Consider the following 25,720-nt stretch of genomic DNA (forward strand, 5'->3'; position numbering starts at 1 on the left):
CTACATAAGGTGGCTGCCATGTTGAGATCATGGCATTCTACTCACTCTCGGCAACTCAGTTTAACCCCCTATTTTATTCTGTAGAATAAATCAATTATGGGTGATGAATAAGTTTGTGAAAACTGTATTTCTTCACTGCTATTGATAACTTTGTATGATGCTGCATCCACACCAATAGGTGTCAGGTTAAATTCCAAAACCACTATCATATTAATTCTAAATGAATAAGAGCCGACAAAAATGACAATGCAGCTTTAAACCTATAAAAGTTTTGATTACACTTTATTTCGATGGTCCATTTTAGAGATTCTACTAACTATAAGTAACTTTGCAACTACATGTCAACTAACTCTCATTAGGGTATTAGTAGACTGTCTTTATATCTGCTAACACTTAATTGTAATGTTACCGAACAGACTTCGAAGTATAGTGTTATCAAAATGTTTAGTCAGAAACACTGGAGTAACTGTATACTATTAACAACAGACCTTAACAGGGTTCAGTTAGTTCAAAACCAGCAGTCTATCTCTTTCACTCCTCTGTGTGAGGTTGCTTCTCTGCGTGAGCCAGTTGCAAAATGAAACTCATCCATTTTTCATTAAACTGACCTTGCGGGATACAGACGTGACCTCTGCATAATCTACTATCCAAGGTCCAGAGAGCAAGAGAGAGAAAATACTGAAGTATCACATTCAGAATTCAAAGGAGGCCTCTGACTTGGGCACAATGCACTTTTTTGCCAGAGATGTTCATACCAGTTTACAAGATAATTAGTAACTAGTTTTAAATTCAAATAAGCCAGGTACAATGCCTATAAACACACCTGCGACTACAAATGTACATTAGAGGGTTAGTTCACTCAAAAATGAAAATTCTGTCATTAATTACTCACCCTCATGTTGTTCCAAACCCGTAAGACCTTCGTTCATCTTCGGAACACAAATCATTCTCCTATGCAGTTGACATTGTGAACACAGTGCAGCGCTTCCATGTTTATGTCCAAACGCGGACTCATTATTGGCTGGCTCCTACGTTAGAATCACACACATAAGCCGTACTCCTCACATGTATAGCTTCAGCCAATACAGAACCGCCGCTCGGACGTAATCACAGAAGAGCTGCACTGTGTTCACTACATCAACTGCGTAGGAGAATGACAGGGGAGAGAAGAAATTGTTGAATAAAGTCGTTATTTTTTTTTTTTGTTTTTGTGCACAAAATGTATTCTGACCATTTCATAACATTAAAGGATTAGTCCACTTTCAAATAAAATGTTCCTGATAATTTACTCACCCCCATGTCATCCAAAATGTCCATGTCCTTCTTTCTTCAGTCAAAAAGAAATTAAGGTTTTTGATGAAAACATTCGAGAAAAATGTACTTACGGAAAAAATGGAACTGGTGCCGTGTTTATTCCATAAGTTGAATAGCGTTTTTTAAGTTTTTATAATTTTTTTTTTTTAGAAAATGAGATCTTGGCATGGAGGTGAGTAAATTATCAGGAAAATTTTATTTGAAAGTGGACTAATCCTTTAAGGTTGTCTTTACTACCTTTCTGGACCTCAAAAGGTGCAGTGATCTTGCTGCCTATATGTAGTTTAGAAACCCTCGGTTCCCTTTCGTGGGAACTATCGACGCTACGTCAATGACGTGATGGGAACCTTCTGCATTTTGTGTTCGTGAAGCACCTCTGTATCCAACCAATGAGAAGACGTGACGTTAGAGGCGGGTGACGTCACGGACCAGGAAACTATAAAGCATACCCAAAAGCAGAGAACGCCAGCTTCTGTTGTCTTCAGCAAGCGCTATCTGTATCTTGTCTGTCTTATTTACTGTTGTTTGTCCCTGCACACATTGCACACACTGATCTCTTCGTCCAAGGACATGAGTTTCATAACACAAAATAAGACAAATATACAGCTATGGAAAAAATTAAGAGACCACTCCAAGTTCAGAAATCAATGTTAAGTGGTCTCTTAATTTTTTCCATAGCTGTATATATAAATGGCGGAAAAGCAGCAGAAATTTACAAAGTGTGCTCCTCCCTGTCCGCGCTTCATTACGGACGGGGATACACATGAAATGTGTGTAAAATGCCTGGGAGTTGAGCATGCACAGGCAGCTCTCGAGGGAGCTGTCTGTGTACATTGCGAGAGGCTCACTCTCAGAGTGCTGCGTTCACGCCGGGCGCTCTTTGAGGAGGGCGCCGCGGCGAGTGTTCCCCGCGGGTCCGGTCCCGCTGCTGCTGAGGCACGGTGAAGGCTGCACTCGTGGGGTTCACAAATGGATTTAGCAGAGGGGGGAGAGACGGGCTCTGCCCTATCGCTCCCCTTACCTGCTAGACCCAGTGTCTCTCCTCTGGTGGCGGAAGCACGCGCTGCGGTTTCTTCCCCCCGGAGAGAGATACCGGCACTCAACATATCTTCCTCCAAGGAGGTTGATGTGGAGGGTGTCGGAGAAGGAGATGAGGGACCGCCATCCTCATCTCCAGCGTACGAGGAGCTTTTGGAGGTAGTGACCCGGGCAGTTGAAAAGTTAAAAATAGACTGGCCCGCAGAGAAAAGTGAAACTCAGCCTAAGAGCAACCTCGATGAAAGATTTCTTCCAGCACGGTCACTACCCCAGCGTCGGGGTCTGCCGTTCTTTCCCGACCTCCACACCGAGGTGTCGAGGTCGTGGAAGAGACCAGTACAATACCGTGTTTACAGCCCCCAAACGTCATTATACAGTAACATCATGGGGCTGACACACCACGGCTATGGGACGATGCCTGCGTCGTCCCTTAAGACCCTGACGTTGCCCACTAAGCCATTAAAAACAACCTCCAGCTTAGTGGGCAAGGCTTATTCGGCGGCAGGTCAGGCGGCGGCATGCCTGCATACAATGTCTATCTTGCAGGCTTACCAAGCCGACCTGCTGGGGGAAACAGATGAGAGCGGGGAAGCATAATTTGAAGCCATACATGAACTCAGAAAGGCGACAGATCTAGCTCTCCGGGCCACCAAGGAGACGGCCAAATCAATCGGCCGTTCTATGGCAGCCCTGGTGGCCACGGAGAGGCATCTATGGCTTAATTTATCCGATATAAAAGAGAAGGATAAAAACGTCCTGATGGACGCGCCGCTGTCTCCTGCTGGCCTGTTCGGCGACGCAGTAACATCTGTCGTCGACAGGTTCCAGGAGACACGCAAACAGTCAGCGGCGTTTCAAAGGCTTCTCCCCCGTCGCTCTCATCCCCCCGAGACTGCTGGGCGGGAGCAGTCTCGGCCGATAGCCAGCTTCTCGGCGCACAGGGCGCAGCAGAAAGCCAGTGTGGCCACCCGGGCTCCCCCGCAGAAAGCTTGGGGACCGGGGCGGTCAGCACAGGCGAAGCCTTCCGGAGTAGGGCGGATCTGAGGACCGTCATTATCTCCCGGAAGGCTTCCAAGAAAAGGTCCTGACGCCAGTCATTTGGGACCTTTGAGGGCAGTCCCCTCCGGGGTAATTCAGTTATCATCTCGGGCGCCCGTTCTACCCCGGTGCCCTCAGGAGGCCGTCCTGCCAACCCTGCCACCCAGTGTGCGTCAGGGCGCAGCGGTCTCCACCGATCCTCCGAGGGGGGAAAATGTCAGGCTTTTACAGCCGCTACTTCATTGTTCCAAAGAAGGATGGAGGGTTGCGTCCGATCATAGATTTACGTGTGTTAAATCGATCTGTAAAAAAGTTGAAGTTCAAAATGCTTACACTCAAACAGATTATCCCACAGATCAGGTCCGAGGACTGGTTTGTGGCAATAGATCTGAAAGACGCTTATTTTCATGTATCCATCCATCCTTCTCACAGGAAGTTCCTCAGGTTTGCTTTCAGGGGCGAAGCTTACCAATACAGGGTCCTTCCTTTCGGCCTATCTTTATCACCCCGCACGTTCACGAAGTGCGTGGATGCAGCGCTGGCTCCGTTGAGACTCCAGGGCATCCGCGTATTGAACTATATCGACGATTGGTTGATACTAGCTCAAACAGAGCGTCTAGCAGTTCAACATCGAGATGTTGTTCTGTCACACATGAAGAAGCTTGGGTTGAGGCTCAATGCCAAAAAGAGTGTGCTGGTCCCGAGTCAGGTTGCAAATTATCTGGGTGTAATCTGGGATTCCACCACGATGCAGGCGCAATTGACCCCTTCTCGTGTGAGTTCCATTCTCGGGGCCGTGAACGGGGTGAAGTTAGGCCAGTCACTCACTGTAAAACAGTTTCAGAGACTGTTGGGTCTGATGGCAGCTGCGTCCAACGTTGTTACTTTTGGCCTTCTGCACATGAGACCCTTACAGTGGTGGCTCAGGACCAAGGGGTTTTCCCTGAGGGGAAGTCCTTTTCGTATGATCAAAGTCACGCGGCGATGCCTTCGTGCTCTGGTCATGTGGAAAAAGCCTTGGTTCCTGTCCCAAGGACCCGTGTTGGGAACTCCTCGTCGTCGTGTAATGCTAACGACAGATGCTTCCCTCACGGGCTGGGGGGCGATCATGAGTGGTCGCTCAGCTCAGGGTCTCTGGGAGGACCATCAGCTCTCCTGGCACATAAATCGGCTGGAGATGATGGCGGTGTTTCTAGCACTAAAACACTTCCTCCCAGACCTGAGGGGACACCATGTGTTTGTCCGCACGGACAACACCACGGTGGTCTCATATATCAACCACCAAGGGGGTTTGCGGTCTCGCCTGCTATGCAATCTGGTCAGCCGCATCCTCCTGTGGGCCCAGGGGAAACTCCTTTCATTGAAAGCAGCGTATATTCCGGGGCGGTTGAATGTGGGAGCAGACGCTCTGTCGAGGCAGGGCGCGAGGCCGGGGGAATGGAAACTCCACACCGAGGTGGCGGAGTTGATATGGAAAGTCTATGGTTGAGCTCAAGTCGATCTATTTGCCACAGAGGAGTCAACTCAGTGCCCTCTGTGGTACTCTCTGGAGCACCCAGCGCCTCTAGGGCTAGATGCTATGCTACAGACGTGGCCGAGGCTAATATCTCTCCTTCACGGCTCTCCTATGGAGCTTCCTCTCAGACAGGATCTCCTGTCACAAGCGGGCGGCACGATCCTCCATCCCCGCCCAGAAATGTGGAAACTATGGGCCTGGCCTCTGAGGGGGCAAGGCTCATAGAATCTGGTCTCCCAACCGAGGTTGTGGAGACCATCCTTCACTCCAGAGCTCCCTCCACGAGGAAGCTGTATATGTATAAATGGAAACTGTTCGCCACATGGTGTGGCCAGCGTAATACGGACCCTGTCCACTCTCCTATTAGCTGTGTGCTACAATTCCTTCAGGAAAAGTTTTCAGAAGGCTTAACCCCTTCAACATTGAAGGTATATATCGCAGCCATCTCGGCTTATCATAATCCTGTAGGGGGCTCCTCGGTGGGTCGAGACCCCCTAGTTATACGCTTCCTCCGTGGTGCACTGAGGTTGAGGCCTTCGGTGCGCACAAAAGCTCCGACCTGGGACTTATCTATTGTGCTCCAAGGGTTAGCTGAGGCTCCCTTCGAGCCAATAGAAGAAGTGTCAGATAAATTTCTAACACTAAAAACAGTCTTTCTGTTAGCAATTTCTTCCTTGAAAAGGATTGGTGATTTGCAAGCGCTGTCAGTCGCTCCATCATGTTTGGAATTTGCGCCTGGTATGATCAAGGCTTTCTTACATACTAGACCGGGCTATGTGCCAAAGGTCCCCACTAGAGTCCCAGGTCCCATTGTACTGGAGGCTTTCTGTCCTCCTCCAGGATCAGGAAAAACGTAATCTGCTTTGCCCTGTGAGGGCGCTGGATGCCTACACCCACAGAGCTGCCCTGTGGAGAAAAACAGATCAATTATTTGTATGTTACGGGTCCCCTAGAAGGGGGGGCCCAGCATCCAAGCAGAGGATGAGCAAGTGGGTGGTCAAGGCCATCTCACTCGCATATAAAGCAGTGGGACAGCCATGTCCCTTAGCCGTTAGAGCTCATTCTACAAGAGGTATGGCCGCTTCTAAAGCTCTTTTGTCAGGAGTGTCACTGGACGACATATGTGGTGCAGCTGGATGGTCATCCCAGCACACTTTCATCAGATTTTATAATCTTAATATAAGTTCTACTCCAGGTTCCTTGGTCTTGCAAGATAGCAGCCAGGCACTTGAAGATACGGCGTAGTTGGGACAGCGTTCCCATCACGTCATTGATGTAGCGTCGATAGTTCCCACGAAAGGGAACGTCTCGGGTTACGAGTGTAACCCCTGTTCCCTGAGTAAGGGAACGAGACGCTACGTCACGTTGCCGTACCTCCCTCATACCTGGAGCGCTTGCTTCAGACATATTCCAGAAGCTGGCATTCTCTGCTTTTGGGTATGCTTTATAGTTTCCTGGTCCGTGACGTCACCCGCCTCTGACGTCACGTCTTCTCATTGGTTGGATACAGAGGTGCTTCATGAACACAAAATGCAGAAGGTTCCCATCACGTCATTGACGTAGCGTCTCGTTCCCTTACTCAGGGAACAGGGGTTACACTCGTAACCCGAGACGATTTCATCAGCAATATCTTTATTTTTGTTCTGAATATGAACAAAGGTCTTATGGGTGTATAATGACATGAGGGTGAGTAATTAATGACAGAAATTTCATTTTTGGGAGAACTGACACTAGAGGTAGGAATGTTCAGACGTGTTGCATCACAGAAATACATTATATTTTAAAGTATATTAAAATAGAAAACCATTATTTGGTTAGAGACTTGAGACTTCTTTTAAAAACATTATAATGGCAATGTGTTCAATCTTTTGACTGGTAGTGTAAATTAACATAGGCCTATACAAAATTTTCTTCATATCATGTGCAATAATACGTGCATGCATGAGATCACAAAAATCATGTTTTTTTTTTTGTCCTGAGTGGACTTTAATCCTGTTATCAGCATGATCACAGAGGGTTTTTTCACAGCCTACCTGACTGAAAGGCCTCATTAATATGCAAGTCATTTCAGGTCATTATTATTCAATTCTTTTGTCTTCTCAGGTGAGAATCACCCATTATACATGAGGATTCACGCCTCCATGCATACTGTGTTTCTTGACCAAAAGTGTCTTAGAAAATTTAAATCTCTCTATTGTTTTATATGAAGGAGTAGGCAGCATAATTTTTACATAATTCTGAAGCAAAAACTCTAGTCTACAACCTCCAATACCCAGAAGTCTTATGAACACAGATTTAATATACTTTTTTTGGCCTTATTTCAGTGACTTAAGTTTTTTGTTTTTTCAATAACCATGCATAAACATTATTCCTTCAAAAATACAAACATGTACGTACATGTTCCTCACATATTATTGTAGCCTAGTTTGTGCTGAATACAGTGTAATGACACTTTTGTCATTTATATGTTTATGAACAACTGAAAAAAGCACAAATGTCAGGGCATGTTAAAACTTCTCCAAGCCCCAAATCAGCCTCAGACTCCAGAGGGTTAACATAGCAACTTGCTTCACTGCTTGGCAACCAAAAACAGCCTACAGTTAGGATAATGAAATATATTACCTAGAAAAAAGAATTGTTTATTCTGATTATTAACAATAAATGTACCTATTTATGTGGATCTATTTATTTTACATTACTTATAATTCTTTCTGAATGAGCCGTGTTCAAAGTTTTTGTCGTAAGCCTCTTGGGAACCAGTTTGGAAGTAGACTCCAACTCTAAACCATTGCACCCCAGATCACCCAACCCAATGGGAAAATTATTGTCTTAATCACTCAGGTGCTTTAACAAACAGCTAAATAGATTTATTATATATAGACAGTGCTATGAAATATGCTTTGTTTGGCCATAAGCAGTATAATGACTCGCATTCCATCTCTTCATAATAAAAACTAATCTTCTCCTCGCAAAATATATTTAATATATTACAGAAAGAAATATCACTGCTCTGTTTGCAAGATACTAAACTTTAAGGAGAACAACACAAAATGATTTACAGTCACAAACTGTACAGCAGAGGTGGGGGAAAGCAGGGTAAACAAGAACATAATAAAGTGTAGATATATTTGGTTTATATACATTTCTGTAAAGAGTAAAAAAAAAAAAAAGAACATTGAAAGTAAGATGTAATATTTTTTTTTTCCGTTGGGACATACAGCGGTGTAAACATACATTTGGACACTTGAGTCACACTTTAAAGTTTGAATGTCACTGGGTTAAAAGACAAAATATCAAACCAAGACAAAATGATGCTGGAGGTTTTCTGATATATTTTTGCAATGACTGATATCATTTGAAACCTGATAAACTTCTTTTTGTGAAGTGTTTTGCTTGTAAAATGTGCTTGTGCTGTCAGACACTTGCATTGATATTTTGTGCAATGACATTTTTAAGTGTGTCTTAAGTGTCCGAATAGTTTTCAGGGCCACTGTATCATTCAGAGAATACACTTTAATATGAGAGACTCACATCAGACATTCATCAAATAATTACAAGAAAAAAGAGAAAGCCGAGAGAGAACGGGCTAGGAATATATGCTAATACAGAGAGGATATCATGCACATGGCTAGTTATTTTTACTCAAAAGGCTTTTCAAGCTTCTCTCCACAGCTTCGTCTAATTCCTCCTCAAGCTCTTCTTTTTTGGACATGGCCAGTTTGGACTGGTAGTCCCTCACCACTTGGTCTATGTAAGGGGCACTTTGTGTTCCGTGCAGCATGACGGTCCACTCTTTCAGCAAGCCGCTCTGTGGGGTTTCTCCTTGGAAACCCACCTCCAGCAACCAGGTTCCACGAGGGTCCTCACCCCACGTGTGGGTGGTCATGAAGGGCCATTTGTCGAAGCCCACCTTGGCATCGTCGTCCCGGGGTCGGCGGCTCAGCAGGATGGACTTGGTCCCCATGGGTGAAGTCATGTTGATGTTGAGGTCTCCGCGGCGACTGGCGTTGACGGTGATGACGGCCTGCACGTGCTCCAGATACCGTACGAAATTGTCCTTTCCCTGGCAGGCATCGGTTGTGATGCTCAGCACCAGTTTGTTTCCCGACTGTATTTTACTGCATAAAGAAAGAGAGCAAGAGAGTGAGATATTATAAAACTTGCATTTAATACAGCTAGAAAGCCAGAGGCAAAAGAAAAAATTGTATGCTATGATCGACGATGGAAGATACTGTCTAACTGGCTCGTTTACAGACAACAGATGACATTTTATCAGGTGCACTATATGTTAACCACTGCTGTATCACCAGCACCACGCTAACAGGGGTTGATATACATGCTAAAATTCCACGGAGGACCTTTAGGCGAGCTCGAAGCAGATTTCTGTAGGATTCACAAAGTTCTACATCTCAACCCTTGTATGTTACGCATTTTATAAACAATTCTGGTTTTGATTTGATTATCGATTGATTCTGCTATTGATAAGAGTGTAGTACTCTCAGCTCTCTGTGAATTTTGAAAAATTAAAAACCGATTTACTTCCCTAATCTGATATATTTCATAGTCTAAATGAATATTTAATGGCTGAAAAATGTAGGATACAACAGGACTTGGTTTTTATCCATTGGGAATTGGTTGCTGAAAGGTGGATGTTACATATCGGAATAAGGAGGGTTTAAAAATAAGATGACTTTGTGATAAGGAAAGATGTTTTATTTGGATAAAACATTGCAAAGATGTTTAAATAACACCAAGAACATGCATTCCCTTGTGAGAAACAACTATGCTGCAGCAAGCAGGATGGGGCCGAGAGCCATGAGAACGGAGCTGCGTGCCACACCGGCCTCGTATCTCTCACAGAGGAGCTCCAGGAGCATAAAAGGAGGAGCGATGACAGTGAAGGACAAGAGGGCGTTTATTTACGGTATATGATTAAAGTTTGTAAAATTTGTCTTCCCTTATTAACAAACCTCATTACACTGGTGCCGAAACCTGGGAGGGAGGACGGACATGCTGTCGGAGAGACCTCTCTGCGAAGAGGGATTGAGGTGTTGAGGGGGTCGGGCAGCCACTGGTGGTCACCGCTCAAATCGCGCTGCCCGAGCCCCTCAACACCTCAATTCAGGCGGTGGTGCTGGACCGATGGAACAACAGGTGGGATGGAGAGCTCGCTGCCATGCTTCTGGGGCGAGGAAGGAGTTGCTGTCATTTGCCGGAGGCCAGGCCTGCTGAGGTCTGCCATGATAGGGGAGGAACAGGCAGACCAAGGGAATGGGGAGCTCACTGCTGGGCGTCCGTAGCCAGAGGAGCCATTGCCGGCCATCAGGCAGCAGGGGAGTATCAAGTCGTCCAACAAGAAGTGTCCAGTACCATCGCATTGCACCGCGAGCAAGAGTCTCTCAGTAGCTGTTTGAGGGTTGAGGGCTGAGCGGCAGTGTGTCCAGAAACCGGATCAAGATTTTTTTCCCTCTCTCGTCTCTGTCTATACTCGTGCTTCTGTCTCCTTTTCCCTCGCCTTGTCTGTCCTTAACCACAGGTGCTGCAGCCACCATGATTGGCCGAGCGCAGTCCCGGCCTGCAAGGATCGAAGGGGGTTCACGAGTTTGCATGTGCATATAATTAAATATAGTTATGCCTAATAAGAGTCCAACCGGGGAGTGGGGATGGGCACCTTGAAGTCCTGGAGGTGACGGGCTATGAGCAGGGCAGTGCCGGCAGGTCAGATAGCCTCCAGGGTGGCTCCAGGAGCTCAGGAGGCCAGGGCAGAGCCGGGAGCTCGGGAGGCCAAGGCGGATCAGGCAGTTCAGGGGGCCATGGCTGTGCAGCCTCCAAGGCCTTGGCCCAGAACCCAGGCTCTGCCACTATGGCCAAGGGTATACGGCAACCCCACACCCCCCAAAAAATTTTGGGAGGAGCTATGGGTTCTTGGGCTGGAGCGGAGTCTGGAGCTGACTCGCAGGCTGGAGCAGAGTCTGGACAAGATTCGGGGACTGGAGCCATCACCAGACTCTGGTCAGGGGCTGAAGCTATCACCAAACTCTGGTCCGGGGCTGAAGCCATCGTCAGACTCTGGTCAGGGGCTGAAGCTATCACCAAACTCTGGTCCGGGGCTGAAGCCATCATCGGACTCTGGTCAGGGGCTGAAGCCATCACCAGACTCTTTTCAAGGGCTGGAGCAGACACTGGAGCGGACTCATACTCGACCAAAATGCCTAAGGGCACAAGTGTGGTGGCCATAATGGCAGATGGCTCAGGAGTGGTGGCGGCCATCTTGGGTTGAGGCTCAGGAGTGGCGGCCATCTTGGGACGAGGCTCTGGGATGGTGGCCATCTTGACCGCTGGACTGAGGACTTGGGTGGTTTTTGGTCCTGCAGATGGACGGAGGCAGGCTGACTTCAGCGCTCTTAGAGACCCATTTATGTGCTCAGGGGAATGCCAGAGGACAGAAATGGACCGATCCATTGGAGCGGTATGTGGAGGGAACCGGCGTGGGGTGAGCTGTTGAGGCCACGTGTGTTTTCAATGGGGCTGGATGAGGAAGATAGTTTTCTTTCTTAACTTCTTCAACTTCAAAATTAGAACCATTTAAATAAGATTAATAGACTCGGCTAGAGAGAAATAACAAGCAGGTTCACTATACCGAATTGTATCCTCATCCAGTCCCATATGAAAACACACACTGAGAGAGGCGTCAGGCCAGCTCACCTGATGGGAAAGCTCAAGGAACTCCTCCACATACCTCTTCAAAGGATGAGTATTCTGCCTCAGGCTCCAGAGGTGGTACTCAGCCAGGATCATGTCTTGTGCTGCAAGATCCATTTCTGTTGGTCCCCATCTGTCACGTTCGCAGGTTGCAGTACAAAGGAATATAATCAGGATCTTGATGCAGCAGCTTCTTTATTCAAACAAACTCAAAACTCTGTAAAACACTCGGAACCGGGAACAGAACAACCAACTTCACAATGACGAGGACAGACAGAGAACTGAGAGAAGCACAGGGTTTAAATACAAGAACAAACAGGGGAGCTAACAAGATAATTAATCAGACACAGCTGGGACAAATGAACTCAATAAGGGTAACCATAGAAACAAAGCAGTGGTGGGAAACTGAACAAAAGAGCTGATCAAAATACAAAAAGTCCAAAACAGACAGACATGTGACACTTTTTTAAACTTTTTTTTAAATCAGTGACACTGATTTTAAACCCTTCTGCACACTTGCCCAATAAATCAGTACAGAAGAAAGTCAGTAGATTCTATCTGAGCTTTGCTATTAGATCACATTAATGTTCCCAAAGACATTTACAGAGTTAATATGAATTCAGCAACATTAGCTAATAAACAAGTATGAATGTGAAGACCATAATGTGAAAACCATCTCTGGCCATAATGGATAGGCACCAGGCTTAGACAAATGTGTTATGCTACATCTACAGAAATGTCAAATAAATAAACACCAAAATTAGTATCTGTGCCAGAGCTAGAGCTCTAATGCAAAGCTTCTGTTTTCATTTCAGAAATAACCTTACTGTTCTACCATACTGAGCAACTGCCATTTCAAAACAAGCAGCAAAACTGGGCCATGGGGAAAAAAATGATTACATGTTCCTTCATTTTCAATGGCACACCATCGTGGTGCCAACAATTGGTTTGGCCAGATGATGGGTTTTTTTCGCCTCCATAAGGCTTGCTTTGTTGTGGCGTGAGCACAAAGGCCCGCCGCTGCTGACTGGCTGTTTTGTGCCGCTGCGATGATAACGGCAGAGGACTTGAGCGAGTGGCCGTAAAGTGGATGTAATGGCATTATCAGAGGCAGGTCTCCCAGCCTGGCCCATTACGGCACTCAGATTAGTGGGTGTGTTTGTGTGTGCATCAGTCTTTGAGAGGCTAGTGTTTCCCGGGAAACTAGTTAATAGAAATATCCGAAGGCCACACAAGAGGACACAAGGGTGTGGATGTGTTTGGTGCATAAAGGCGAGACAGCAGTTATTAAAAGAGCCACAGGAAACTAAGGAAATGTAAGATCCGTTGAGAGGCAGTGTGTTTGTGAAGACCTATTTAGCACATAAATGTCATACAGCTAGGGACAAAAGCGTTTCATGTTAATCAGGTTGTTGGCAACTATTTAATTTGTAATTATGGACATCATTCATAAATCGTGAATGTAACTATTTTTACATTAATTAAATGCAACAATTTACATAAGAACGTACATAGAACACAGTTCATTAATGGAAGCTTATTTCCACCACAGAATAAAAAATAAAAAAGGGGAATTTTTATTTCTGAGTTTACATCTTGCATTAACTTTTACCTTACGCTTCTGATTTTTTTATCTCACAATTGCAAGTTTATATCCTGCAATTCTGAGTTTATATCTCGCAATAGAGTGTGTGCACCAAATTTTCTTTCCAAATTTAGGATACCTCAACTCGGCAGTGATCTGACAACATGCAAATGTAATAAATGGCGTTGCTTATAACAGCAGACACATCAGCGAACAGAGAACTCTGTCTGGGACAACAAATTGAGCCATGACCTGAAGCCAGTGTAAGTTATAAAGAAAAATGCTGTTGGTAGCTATAGCTGACACTGAGACAGCACTGTGGGACTTTGGGGGAGATCATTAATGAACATTGTTATAGATAGAACAGCTCACAAACAAGAAATAACATGAGCTGATGCTTTGTTTTTAATTACCATTCTGGGAAAAAAGGTGGTACACTGTGTGTCATTTGCTGCCTGTGATTTTTTTATTTTTCTGCATAGCTTCGTGGGAGCACTGCGACAACTACTGTAATCAGCGTGCCTACAAAACAACATTCCATATGTGGAAAATGCAGACAGATTATCTACCATATATTTGTACTTGTTTTTAAACTATAGACCTAGTATGCAATGCAGTTTTATGTATCATTTTTTGTCACCTCTATCTATCCATCTATCTATCTATCTACCATTTACACCTGGTATTTTAATCAATTTTTTATTTTTATTTTTATTTTTTTTGGTCCACTTTCAACCTGTCCTGATTTCTTCAAGGGGAGGGTCTATGGGTAAATGTATGAGTTTTCCAGATATTATCTCTCAAAATAAGCTCAAAATAAGCAATTTGAACATGAATGCTCCCAGATATGATGAAAAAAACATACAGAGAGCATCAGCTTTCGTTTCCACGGCAAACGCTGAAAGTGCATGTTAGAAATTAGGAATGGTGAGAGAATATTGTGCTTGGTACATTTCTCATCTTCAAACTAAACTTGGGTCTTCAGTGGACAAAGTTTAAATCACGTCTGGCTAGCGCACTTCAAATAATGGTTATGTGTTAGGTCAGTAGGCGGAGAGTAGGTGGTCTTTTGTGGCTGTTCGAACGGATTCGACCACATGAGCGTTCACACTACGAAAGCAATACGGACAAATGCGTTTTCGACTACCTCTGGAAGTGATCGAAAGTGGACAAGCTCAAAACATTTTAGACCTGTGTTTAGACCCGTTTACACCTCTATTTAGCGTCCACTTGTGATCCGATCAACCAAAAACACATCTTAATGCCAGGTGTAAACAGGGCCTCTGTCCGTTTGTCTGTCTATCTATCTATCTATCTATCTGTAGAGGAAATAGGAATTAGCCTAGACAGTCATACATTTGGGGAACTCCAGCAAAAACAATTAAAACCTGATATTTTCTGGCTAGAGTGACACTTGTCATTTTGTTCTATAGTTAGTATCATATACTGTACGCTTGGAGGGATTCATTAGCCAGTGCGGATGGGGGTCTTATCACACAGCAAATGCTCTGCATGCCTCTACTCATTACCCTTCACTCACATCTTTCCCTCTACCGCTGCTTAATTGCTGTTCTTGAATTGTGCCTCGGCCAGAACTCCCACCAACCCTGTGTTATGGTTATGATACGAGGGTTGACGCTTTGTCGATGGGGGTTTTGACAAGGACACCTACATAAATAAGAGCACACACATACACAGAGACAAATCTCTCTGCGCCAGAGGAGCTCAGTGTAATTGTGGCTGTTGCCATAGCATGCAATGCCCAGCAGTGAGTGGGAGAGGACTAATTATAGCAGATGTGAGAATGAGAGGCAGAGAGTAGCAGAGTGAGTGTGGAGAGTCAGGAGGGCTGACACATGCAATATGGCATCACACAGAGTATGGAGGGGGTCAGACCTGAGCCGGACAATCAAGCTACAGCTATCACACATACACAGAGACGCACATATTTTGGAATGAATGTGAAACCTTATTGAAAAGTGTTACCAATAAATGTAATAATATTAACACTATAAATACAATATGCAGTTCTTTTCGGCAAGTAACACAGTTCTCCATCTGTCAGTCACTACAACGTTATGTCGACTGACAAATGGGGTCTCACTTGGGAGCCTCAGTCACCTCTGAGCTTTAGAAAAACGGCCAATGGAATTGACGAGTGGAATTTGCATGTCGAGCCACTCCCCCGTATATACGGGTATATAAGATGCCGTCACACATCTACTCATTCAGATTTTTGCTTCGGAGCCAGTGGATTGCATAGCGATCGCTCTTCCAATCACGATGCAACGAGTGTGCTACTGAGATCGTTCTACGCTGATGGAAAGGGCGCATTCAGTTGGTTTAGTCATTCTAATAGAGTAGTGTACAGTTAAGCGAAATTCAGACAGTAAGCATCTTTTTAAAGATGCCTTTCCATCCGTGTGTTTCTGCATGTGGATATTTCCTTCCGGTCTTCATTTGACGGCCATGATCACTGCATGTCTGGGGCAAAACCATGCTGAGATGGCATTCATGGATGGATCCATGTCGATACTGCAGTCACGACTCTCCTTCATTGTGAAGGTTGGAGTCCCTTTTGCTGTTAGCCACCATGCTGCCTCTGCAAAATGCAGAGCCATGGGCATGGTTAACACTCTGAGACCTGAGAATTACAGTGGGAGAATTCCCGCTGGGCCAGTCCATCAACTAGCCAGCCAGGTTGATGGCCAGTCATGTGCCGTCAACCTGGCTGCTAAGGCTTACAGTGCCGCTGGACAGGCGTCTCCGTCTTGCATGCGATGACTAGATGATGTCCATCCGATAATCTCTGTGGTCCTTTCTGGTTTGCAGAGAGCTCCCTTTGAGCCGCTGGAGTCAGTTGAACTTAAGATCCTGACCCTAAAGACAGCACTCCTGACTGCGCTCACTTCCATCCAGAGGGTGGGGCACCCGCAGGCATTTTCAGTCAGCAAATCATGTCTTGAGTTTGGGCCGGCTTCTTCTCATGTCATCCTGAGACCCGAGCCTGCATACTTGCCTAAAGTTCCGACCACTCCCTTCCACGACTGGGTGGTGAACTTGCAAGTGCTGCCCCTGGAGGAGGTATACCCAGCCCAGGCATTGTGCACAGTGATCATCTCTGGCTGAACCTTGCTGAGATGCTAGGGAAGCACGACCTGGTCGTCAGGTTCCTGAGAGACACCAGTGGGTTAAATAATCCCAGGCTGCACCACATCCCCTCCTGGGATGTCTCTTTGGTCCTACCTGGTTTGCAGAGAGCTCCCTTTGAGCTCTGATAGACCAGAGCCCAAATATGTGCCTAAAGTTCCCACCACTCCCTTCCGGGACTGGGTGGTTAACTTGCAAGCACTGCCCCCGGAGGAGGCATACCCAGCCCTGGCATTGCTGTGTCCCGTTTGTGCCCTGTGAGTTTACATGGACCGCACACAGAGCTTCAGAAGTTCTGAGCAGCTCTTTGTCTGCTTTGGAGGTCAGCAGAAGGTAAAGGCTGTCTCCAAACAGAGGTTGGCCCACTGGATAGCGGATGCCATTGTTTTTGGCGAACCAATCCCAAAGAGAGCTGTGATTGATCACTCAGAGTGTTGCCTCCTCCTGGGCGTTAGCGCACAGTGCCTCTTTGGCAGACATCTAATACCTTTGTTAGATTCTTCAATCTCCTGGTGGAGCTGGTTTCTTCCAGTGTTTTTGGGTACAAACAGGTAATGTGCTGGAAGGCTGGCTCGGTGTCATGCTTGCAGCACCATTCCCCTCTAAGGGGGGGCACGAGAGCTTTGTCTCTCTAGCTGAGTTCCCCACTTGGCAAACCCTGGATTGAGTTTCCTCCAAGCATCCTTCGGCAGTCAGATGCGGCGGAGGCGTCTGATGCCAGGCCCAGTACTCGAGTACATACCCGCTCGGTCAGCCCCTGTACTGGGCTAGATGCCCCATGTGTTTTGATTCCCCCTTGGTAATTCCATATAGGTATTCTTCTACAGTACGGTTTCCCTGTCAGTTAACCCGTGTCTTTCCCTAGGCAGATTTTGCTCTGCCCTGCCTCCATCCCTCTCTAGACAGGATGTATCACAGAGGTCTTTCCATATGTGTGTTTACACATGTTTACACATTTTTCTCCCTATGGGTAGGATGTGGCCTCTGTAGCATCCCTCTCCATAGCACTGGTCATGACTGAAGCTCTCCCCGTGAAATAACAATGTAACGGAACAGCAGCTACGACTGTCTCCTTTTCATCCCATTGGGGTGGAGGACTATCATTCTGGGCTTAAGTGGGGCGCTGGGTGGATAACGACTCAATGGGAGTAGTTGCCAATAGGGCACGCTACAGCTTGCCAGCATCTGCATCTCCATCAGTCATAACACAGTTCAGTGGTTGTGGCGTTTACCATAGAGACCCCATTTGTCAGTCGACATAACCTTGTAGTGACTGACAGATAGGGATCTCCTTGGTTACTGATGTGGCCTTCATTCCCTGATGGAGGAAACAGAGACGTTATGTCCCCCCTGCCACAACCCTGAACAACCACTGTATGGTGGGGCCCTCGTCTTGGCTTCTCAGCATGAACCTGAATGAGTGGATGCAAGTCGCTTATCTAAAGCGACTTAAGAGGAAATAAGTAATTAGCCAGAGAGTTAACAATATTTGTAATAGACAATGCCAGAAAACTACATTAGGGAGGAAAGCTAGCAAAGAGGAGATATGAATTTACAGGTGAGAGTTTACAAAACTGACTAATGTGTGTTCTTATATTATTACGAAATGTTTGTATTCATAATCTTTTATCAAAATGTAATAAATTGTGCCGACTTTGTGGCCTTTTCTTTTCGGCTGACATCACCAGTCCCTTTTATTTTTCAACCATTTGACTCACTTCTGGAAAGAAATGCTCACAATCCAGCCATTTCCCACCCTATATTTGTTCTTCATCATCCTGTTCACTTGGAAATATTACTGTCAGATTGCTGAAGTAAAATGGTTGCAAACAGCATTATATGTTGTAGTCTTATTGGTTGCTTTTCTGGTGTATTTTCTGTACTCACTGTATCTCTTGCACAGATCCAGCCACACAGTGGAATCGTTCCGGAACAGTTTTCCACTCACGGGCGAGTTTGACCATTCCTCCGGCATCTAACACGCCATAGCCGAACAGATGGTTGAACTCCAGGCCCACACCGTTCCTCCTCCACTGATGCACCTCGTCATGCAGTTTGTTCCTCTTAGAGGTGAGTACTGTCAGATGCTGCAGGTCCCTCCAGGTCAAGTTTGGACTACAGGAAAACACACACACACACAAATAAAAATAAACAAAATAAAGTCTATACAAATAAAAAACTGCTCTGATAACGGCTGTTTGTCATAAACTTGAATCATTCAAGCCTCCTTTAAAATAAATGTGTTCTGTTGAGTCAATGGCTTCCTGTAAAGAGCACATAGCAACGGAACAACAAAACCCTTACAGTCAAATATGGTTTCTCAAGAGTCCTTGATTCAAGATGAAGAGCAATGTGCACAGAGCGGTAGAGGAAGCGGATGTTGACTACACTGTTTTACTGACTACTCTCTGACTATTAATCCAAGAGATGGACAGTTAAGACTAAAATCTGGCATGAGTGAAGGGTTTATATTTTATTATTACACAGCTCTCTCGAATACTTCACCCTGATCAATCACAGCATTCAGCAGAAAAACATTTCTGTATAACCACCGCTTACCCCATCTGGGCAACCAGTCTTACAAAATGATCACTGACTATAGTTAAAATAGGCTTGGAGGTCTTTAGCATCACTGTTTTGGTAATGTTGTATTGTCTCAGAGAAAAAGAAAAAATGTAGGGCAGGACTTGATTCTGTGCATCGATTGTTGATTGGATGATGAAATGTGAGCGTGACACTCAAAAGTATATGCATATGAGCGTGAGCTTGCAATGGTGGAATTAAAGTGGAGTAAATGACTGGAGAATCCAGCATACGCCACCGGAGAGAAGTCTGACATTTACCCAGATCCAATTATGACATTTTGATTAAACATTACGAAGTCACAAAAAAGAGAAACGCATACATCGATGAGTGGTTCAGAATAAGATCTATAACATGCAATTGGAAAATGGATAGCGTGAATTTTCTTTTCATGTCTACAGTAAAATAGAGGAAAACAAGTAACTTAGATTGCAGATTAATAATAATACATAAATGAATGCATTATTGTTGCAGTCTAGTTTGCATGTAGTTCATATGGTAATTGACTACTTTTCTTGCCCAAACCTTTATGCTAAAGTAATATATCAAATACTCCAATTAATATTTTACACCTGTGTGTTTATTCCTTTGGTAAGTATCGGTTGAAATGGGTTTTATTTATGCTATCTCCCTGACCCAAGAAATGGGTCGTAACACAGTGTACCATGAAACCTCCCAGCCCTATACTGTACAAAACCCTTCAACCATAGTTCTGGTGCTGCTCAAGTATACAGTACAAACACATGCAAATGAACCTACAGTTTACAATGCGTATTTGCTTTTGGCTGAACAAAGAGGCTGCTCTCTTGCCACCTACATCATTATTTAGTACTGAGCAAACACAAAGACTTTACTCAGGAAAGGCCGTGTCAACAGTTATTAACACCAGTCCTAACATCCCACTGAAATGTGTGAATGGAAGCAGAAACAATGTGGTAAAACTGCCATTTTCTCACCAATTCCTTTTTATAAATTTTTCTTAATCAAGTGTAATGAACCGGCATTTATCACGGTTGGTGTTGAAATCACTGTCTGTATGGTTCCTTAAAACACTACACATTTTTTTTTGTTTTGTTTTGATTTTCAGCTCTGACTTTCCACAACTAGCCTTGACTCGTCTAGACTGAAAACTGGGGCAAAACTCTAGGGAAAATGTGTGTAGTGTATTCCAGCCTTAAGCAGCTACATGCATTATTACCAAGGATAACAATTTATATCTCTGTAGTCAACTACAATTGCTGTAGTATGTTCGTTCTCACAGCTCTGCCTGTTCCCCCTCCAAAGTGCAGTTCTACATTTGTAGTTGTAACTTGCTCCCCATCTCTAGTAGCCTATTAGTTCTCTTTTTGGATTCTGTTTGTTCCTCATTTCTGCTCACATGTGGCAATTGCTTTATTCATGATTCCTGCCGGTCTCATTGAGAAAAGCTCTGTCTGTTTCTGACCTAGATCCTGCTTTCTGTTATAGGCTTGTTTCTAATTAGAATATACCTGTTTTTTTTTTTGTTTTTTGTTTTTTTAAAATTTATCAATTTGTAGCAGTAAATAAAGAGATGTCATATCGTTCACAAGTTCAGTATGGAGTACCACAAGGCTCAGTACTAGGACCATTGCTTTTTACCCTGTACATACTACCCTTGGGAGATATCATTAGGAAGCATAGTGTTCATTTTCATTGTTACTGTATTTTTGAATATTCACAAAATTAACGAAATGCATAGTTGGTATAAAAAAATTGGATGACTAGTAATTTCCTACTACTTAATTCTGAAAAAAAAGAGGTTTTAATTATTGGACCAAAACCCCCAGCACATAATAACTCTAACACTTGATGGCTGCTCTAAGTCTTCGTCATCAGTTAGGAGCCTGGATGTGCTCTTTGATACCAATCTTTCATTTGAAAGCCACATTTCTAGCACTTGTGAAACCAAATTTTTCCATCTTAAAATATATCTAAATTACGATATATGCTCTCAATTTCAGATGCAGAAAAGTTAATTCATGCATTCATATCCTCAAGGCTAGATTACTGTAATGCTCTACTGGGTGGTTGCCCTGCACACTTAATAAACAAACTCCAGCTGGTCCAAAACGCAGCAGCTAGAGTTATTACTAGAACCAGGAAGTATGACCATATTAGCCCAGTTCTGTCAACACTGCATTGGTTCCCTATTAAACATTGCATACATTTTAAAATCTTGCTAATTACTTACAAAGCACTAAATGGTTTAGCTCCCCAGTACTTGAGTGAGCTCTTAACACATTATAGTCCTTTGTGTGTATCGTGGTCTCAAAATTCTGGCCAGTTCATAATACCTAGAATATTAAAATCGACTGCAGGAGGTAGATCCTTCTTCTTTTTAGCACCCAAACTCTGGAACAGTCTTCCTAGCTTTGTTTGGGAAGCAGCACACTCACTCAGTTTAAATCTAGACTAAAAACACATCTCTTTAACCTGGAATATACTTAACACATTATTAATTTCTATTACTCAAATCAGTCAAATGATTGTTAGGCTTCTTAAATTAGGTCAATTGAAACTGGGAACACTTCCTATAACACCCGATGTACTTGTTACATCGTAAGAAGAATGGCATCTACACTAATACAACTAGTCTGTCGGTCTCATCTTTATCCCAAGGTTACCATAGTCAGCCAGATCTGGGTCATATGCAGATCAGATGGTGGACCTGCATCTAGACCTCATCACAGCCCTGAATGTCAGCAGAGACCGTGTCTACTAGAACATTCTTCTGTGAGGATCTCGTTGACATGACAGCCATCAGCACAGATCCTCAGCAAAGACCACAAGAACCAGACAAGTCCTCTGCACAGACCTATGACCAGCTTCAACTCCATACCGGCGTAATGAACCTGATCTTCAAGCAGAACTGGATGAATATTTGAATGCTACTGATTCACAATCTGACTTCTGACTTGTGATACAGCTAAAAAATAATCACACTATGTTAAATTGCTTGCTTTGTTGGGGACACTTAATATTCAACAATATTAATGATTAATGATCTGGACTGACACAACTGGATGATAGCTGAATTTAGCTGGATTATGGCATCACTTTTCTGCAGAGCTGCTTTATAGCTTTAATTGAACTCATTTCATAAGTGATGTACTTTACAGAGTTATTAAATCAAAATGAATCTGATTTCAATTGAACAATCAGATTTGAATTCTGTTTGCATCATTGAATCATTATTTTCCTTTTTTATCACTGTAAAGCTGCTTTGAAACAATCTGTGTAAAACACAATATACTTTGTTTATATACTTTGTTTGTTTTGCCATTTTGGAGTTAAAGAGAGTTTATATTTTTGGATTTGGGTGGATTTTTCCTATTATAAGAGGTGTTTATTGGGGAGTAATGCACAACATGTACATGGATTTTTTTCAACTTTTTAGGTCAAAAATGGTATGAATTTAAAATATACACTGCTCTGCCATAAAAAAAAAAAGAAAAGCTATTTGGATTGAAATAGGCAAATGCTTAAGAGTATATGCCTGCATCATTATTGCAGCATTGGCAACAGTTCTTCTAACCCTAATTGATGGAGTGTGTAGCTTTTCATTTCTTAAATAACCATGTAGGAAGACACGTCACCAAATTCCAGGATGATGATGTCAAGATTCATCAGGCTCAAGTTGTGAAAGAATGGTTGGGAGGGAGCATGAAGAATCATTTTCACACATGATTTGGCATCTCTGAGTCCAGATTCGATGTAAGTCTTTGGGATGTGCTGGAGGAGACTTTACAGAGTGCTCACCTCCTGCATTGTCAATACAAGATCTTGACCAAAAACAATGTAGGTTTTATTGACACTTCAAGTAACAAAAGTGTTTCATGTCAAGCTGCTATTTAACTTATGATAAAAAGTCAGGAAAATTTGCCAATCAATAGACTGTCCCTGGCTGTCAGAAAATTGCATGCCTTCTTAAGCATCTTAGGAAACCATTTTAGGAAAGAGTTTATGGCAAGGTTTTTTTAAAAAGTTGCCAGCCAGTGCTAGCAGTTTTTATATTATTCATGGCCCCCTGAAAATTTTGTTGTATGAATATCTGAACATACAATATATCAAAAGAAAGAACAGATATCCTGCTTTTAAACAACAGCAAAACATTTTATTCTAGCTTCATGCATTTTTTTTAATCAACACTTGAATGTGGGTAAGTTTCCTTTAAAAAAAAAAAAAAAAAAAAATTAAACAAAAAGCTGAGAAAATAGCTTTTTTGTCAAAGCATTAGTCCAGATTGGATTCAGAATGATGATCAAAACACAGGTGGAGTAGACTGAGTCCATCAACACCCCAAAGCTTCACAATCATTTCCTCTTCATGGGTTCAACATTTCATTCAAAAACATAAGGCAGTTTTGATTTAAGTGCTCTTAAATGTCTGATGATCATGTTATTTTACATGTGCCACAGCAATGCTTCTATCGCTGGTTTCTGCTTCTTCTTCACTTGTTTTTAGATCCAGAGATTTTGTACTCTTTCAGAAGATGCGTAATAGCGCCCCCTACTATATAACAGTGAAAACATGGATTGTTAGAAAATTCCTTCAATGCTGAGGAAAGAGTTAATAACTACAGGAGGGTGAGAGAAGACAGCCAACCCAGTGATACAAAACTTGAGTTCCACACCTTTCTAATGAGCCTGAAGTACCAGATGCAAGCCAAATATGATTTGTTTCCTGGCATTCAGCGAAACATAGGGTAATTGTTGGCTTGAACCAAAAGCAACTTTCAATTTCTTTTTCATGAGGCAATCAGCAACATTTATGCCAGTTTCATTCCTCATCAACAGCTGAAAGTATGTCGATATGAAGTGTCTCATCCGAGGGTCTCAGAAATGAACATTGATACCTGTTTTCCACCAACAGGGTAACAGTGCTGGTGCCAGAGCCCAATCTTACCCTGTACTACACATTTACACTGAAGAAAAGCGTTTTGTATTTTTGTCATGTTGCACAGTGCTCCAGCTACTATATATTTTTTTCTGTTTATTTCAAGCACAATTAACTTATTTACAAAATTATCACTTGAATGAATTAATTTCTTAATTTTATTTGCCTTAAATTTAAATAACTGTTACAACAAAACTGTTCTGGACTGGCCATCTGTCCAGGCTGTTTGGAGAATGGAAGGATGGATGTTACAACAAAAGCAGCTTATTAACTCTTTCCCCACCATTGACAGAATTTTCCAGCAATCCATGTTTTCACTGTTATATGGTAGGGGGCGCTGTTACGCATCTTCTGAAACAGTACAGAATCTTCGGATTCAAAAACAAGTGAAGAAGAAGCAGAAACAAGCAATAGAAGCATTGCTGACGCACATGTGAAACAGCATTATTAAAACTGCCTAGTAAAAATTCAGACTGCCCAAATATTGAACTGTGAAGCTTTGGGGGTGCTGATGGACTCAAACTACTCCATCTGTGTTTTGATCATCGTTCTGTTCTCTGTTCTTTCATTTGATATATTGCATGCTCAGATATTCATGCAACAAAATATTAATAATAATAATAATAATACCTTTATTTTATATAGCGCCTTTAAAAGTGGCTCTCTCAAAGCGCTTTACAAGAAAACAGAGAAAACAACGCACTTTAAATACAACAAAATACACATCAAAGAAATAGAAAAAAATAAAATGATTAATCAAGTAAAAGCAATCCTAAAATAGAATGTTTTGAGAAGAAATGTAAAAGTCACTAATGTATTTGCTTCCCTGATGTCAGCTTGGAGAGAGTTCCAATGCTTAGGAGCATACGAAGAAAAAGCTCTATCACCCCTAGAGAGAAGCCGTGTCTTAGGAACAACTAAGAGTCCACTCTGAAAGGAATGCAGATTCCGACATGGTGTGTAAGGCATTAAAAGATCAGTCAAGTACTGAGGAGCCAGATCATGCAAAGCCTTATACAGTGGGTACGGAAAGTATTCAGACCCCCTTAAATTTTTCACTCCTTGTTATATTGCAGCCATTTGCTAAAATCATTTAAGTTCTTTTTTTTTCCTCATTAATGTACACACAGCACCCCATATTGACAGAAAAACACAGAATTGTTGACATTTTTGCAGATTTATTAAAAAAGAAAAACTGAAATATCACATGGTCCTAAGTATTCAGACCCTTTGCTGTGACACTCATATATTTAACTCAGGTGCTGTCCGTTTCTTCTGATCATCCTTGAGATGGTTCTACACCTTCATTTGAGTCCAGCTGTGTTTGATTATACAGATTGGACTTGATTAGGAAAGCCACACACCTGTCTATATAAGACCTTACAGCTCACAGTGCATGTCAGAGCAAATGAGAATCATGAGGTCAAAGGAACTGCCTGAAGAGCTCAGAGACAGAATTGTGGCAAGGCACAGATCTGGCCAAGGTTACAAAAATATGTCTGCTGCACTTAAGGATCCTAAGAGCACAGTGGCCTCCATAATCCTTAAATGGAAGATGTTTGGGATGACCAGAACCTAGAGCTAGAGCTGGCCGTCCGGCCAAACTGAGCTATCGGGGGAGAAGAGCCTTGGTGAGAGAAGTAAAGAAGAACCCAAAGATCACTGTGGCTGAGCTCCAGAGATGCAGTTGGGAGATGGGAGAAAGTTGTAGAAAGTCAACCATCACTGCAGCCCTCCACCAGTCGGGGCTTTATGGCAGAGTGGCCCGACGGAAGCCTCTCCTCAGTGCAAGACACATGAAAGCCCGCCTGAAGGACTCCAAGATGGTGAGAAATAAGATTCTCTGGTCTGATGAGACCAAGATAGAACTTTTTGGC

General features: G+C 43.4%; 1 protein-coding gene across 1 annotated transcript in view; it reads right to left on the bottom strand.

Moving 5' to 3' along the window:
- Positions 1-7,869: 7,869 nt before the first annotated feature.
- The window catches only part of pcsk2 (proprotein convertase subtilisin/kexin type 2), a 65,581-nt gene continuing 47,730 nt past the window's right edge, over positions 7,870-25,720 (bottom strand). Inside the window, exons 11-12 of the mRNA XM_048205933.1 lie at positions 18,231-18,458; positions 7,870-9,024 (exon numbers count right to left, since the gene is read on the bottom strand). Of these exons, the coding sequence (XP_048061890.1) occupies positions 8,535-9,024; positions 18,231-18,458 (718 nt within the window). The 3' untranslated portion in view covers positions 7,870-8,534. The remainder of the gene's footprint in view (positions 9,025-18,230; positions 18,459-25,720) is intronic.

Source organism: Megalobrama amblycephala, linkage group LG10 (genome assembly GCF_018812025.1).
Source record: "Megalobrama amblycephala isolate DHTTF-2021 linkage group LG10, ASM1881202v1, whole genome shotgun sequence".
Taxonomy (NCBI): Eukaryota; Metazoa; Chordata; class Actinopteri; order Cypriniformes; family Xenocyprididae; genus Megalobrama; species Megalobrama amblycephala.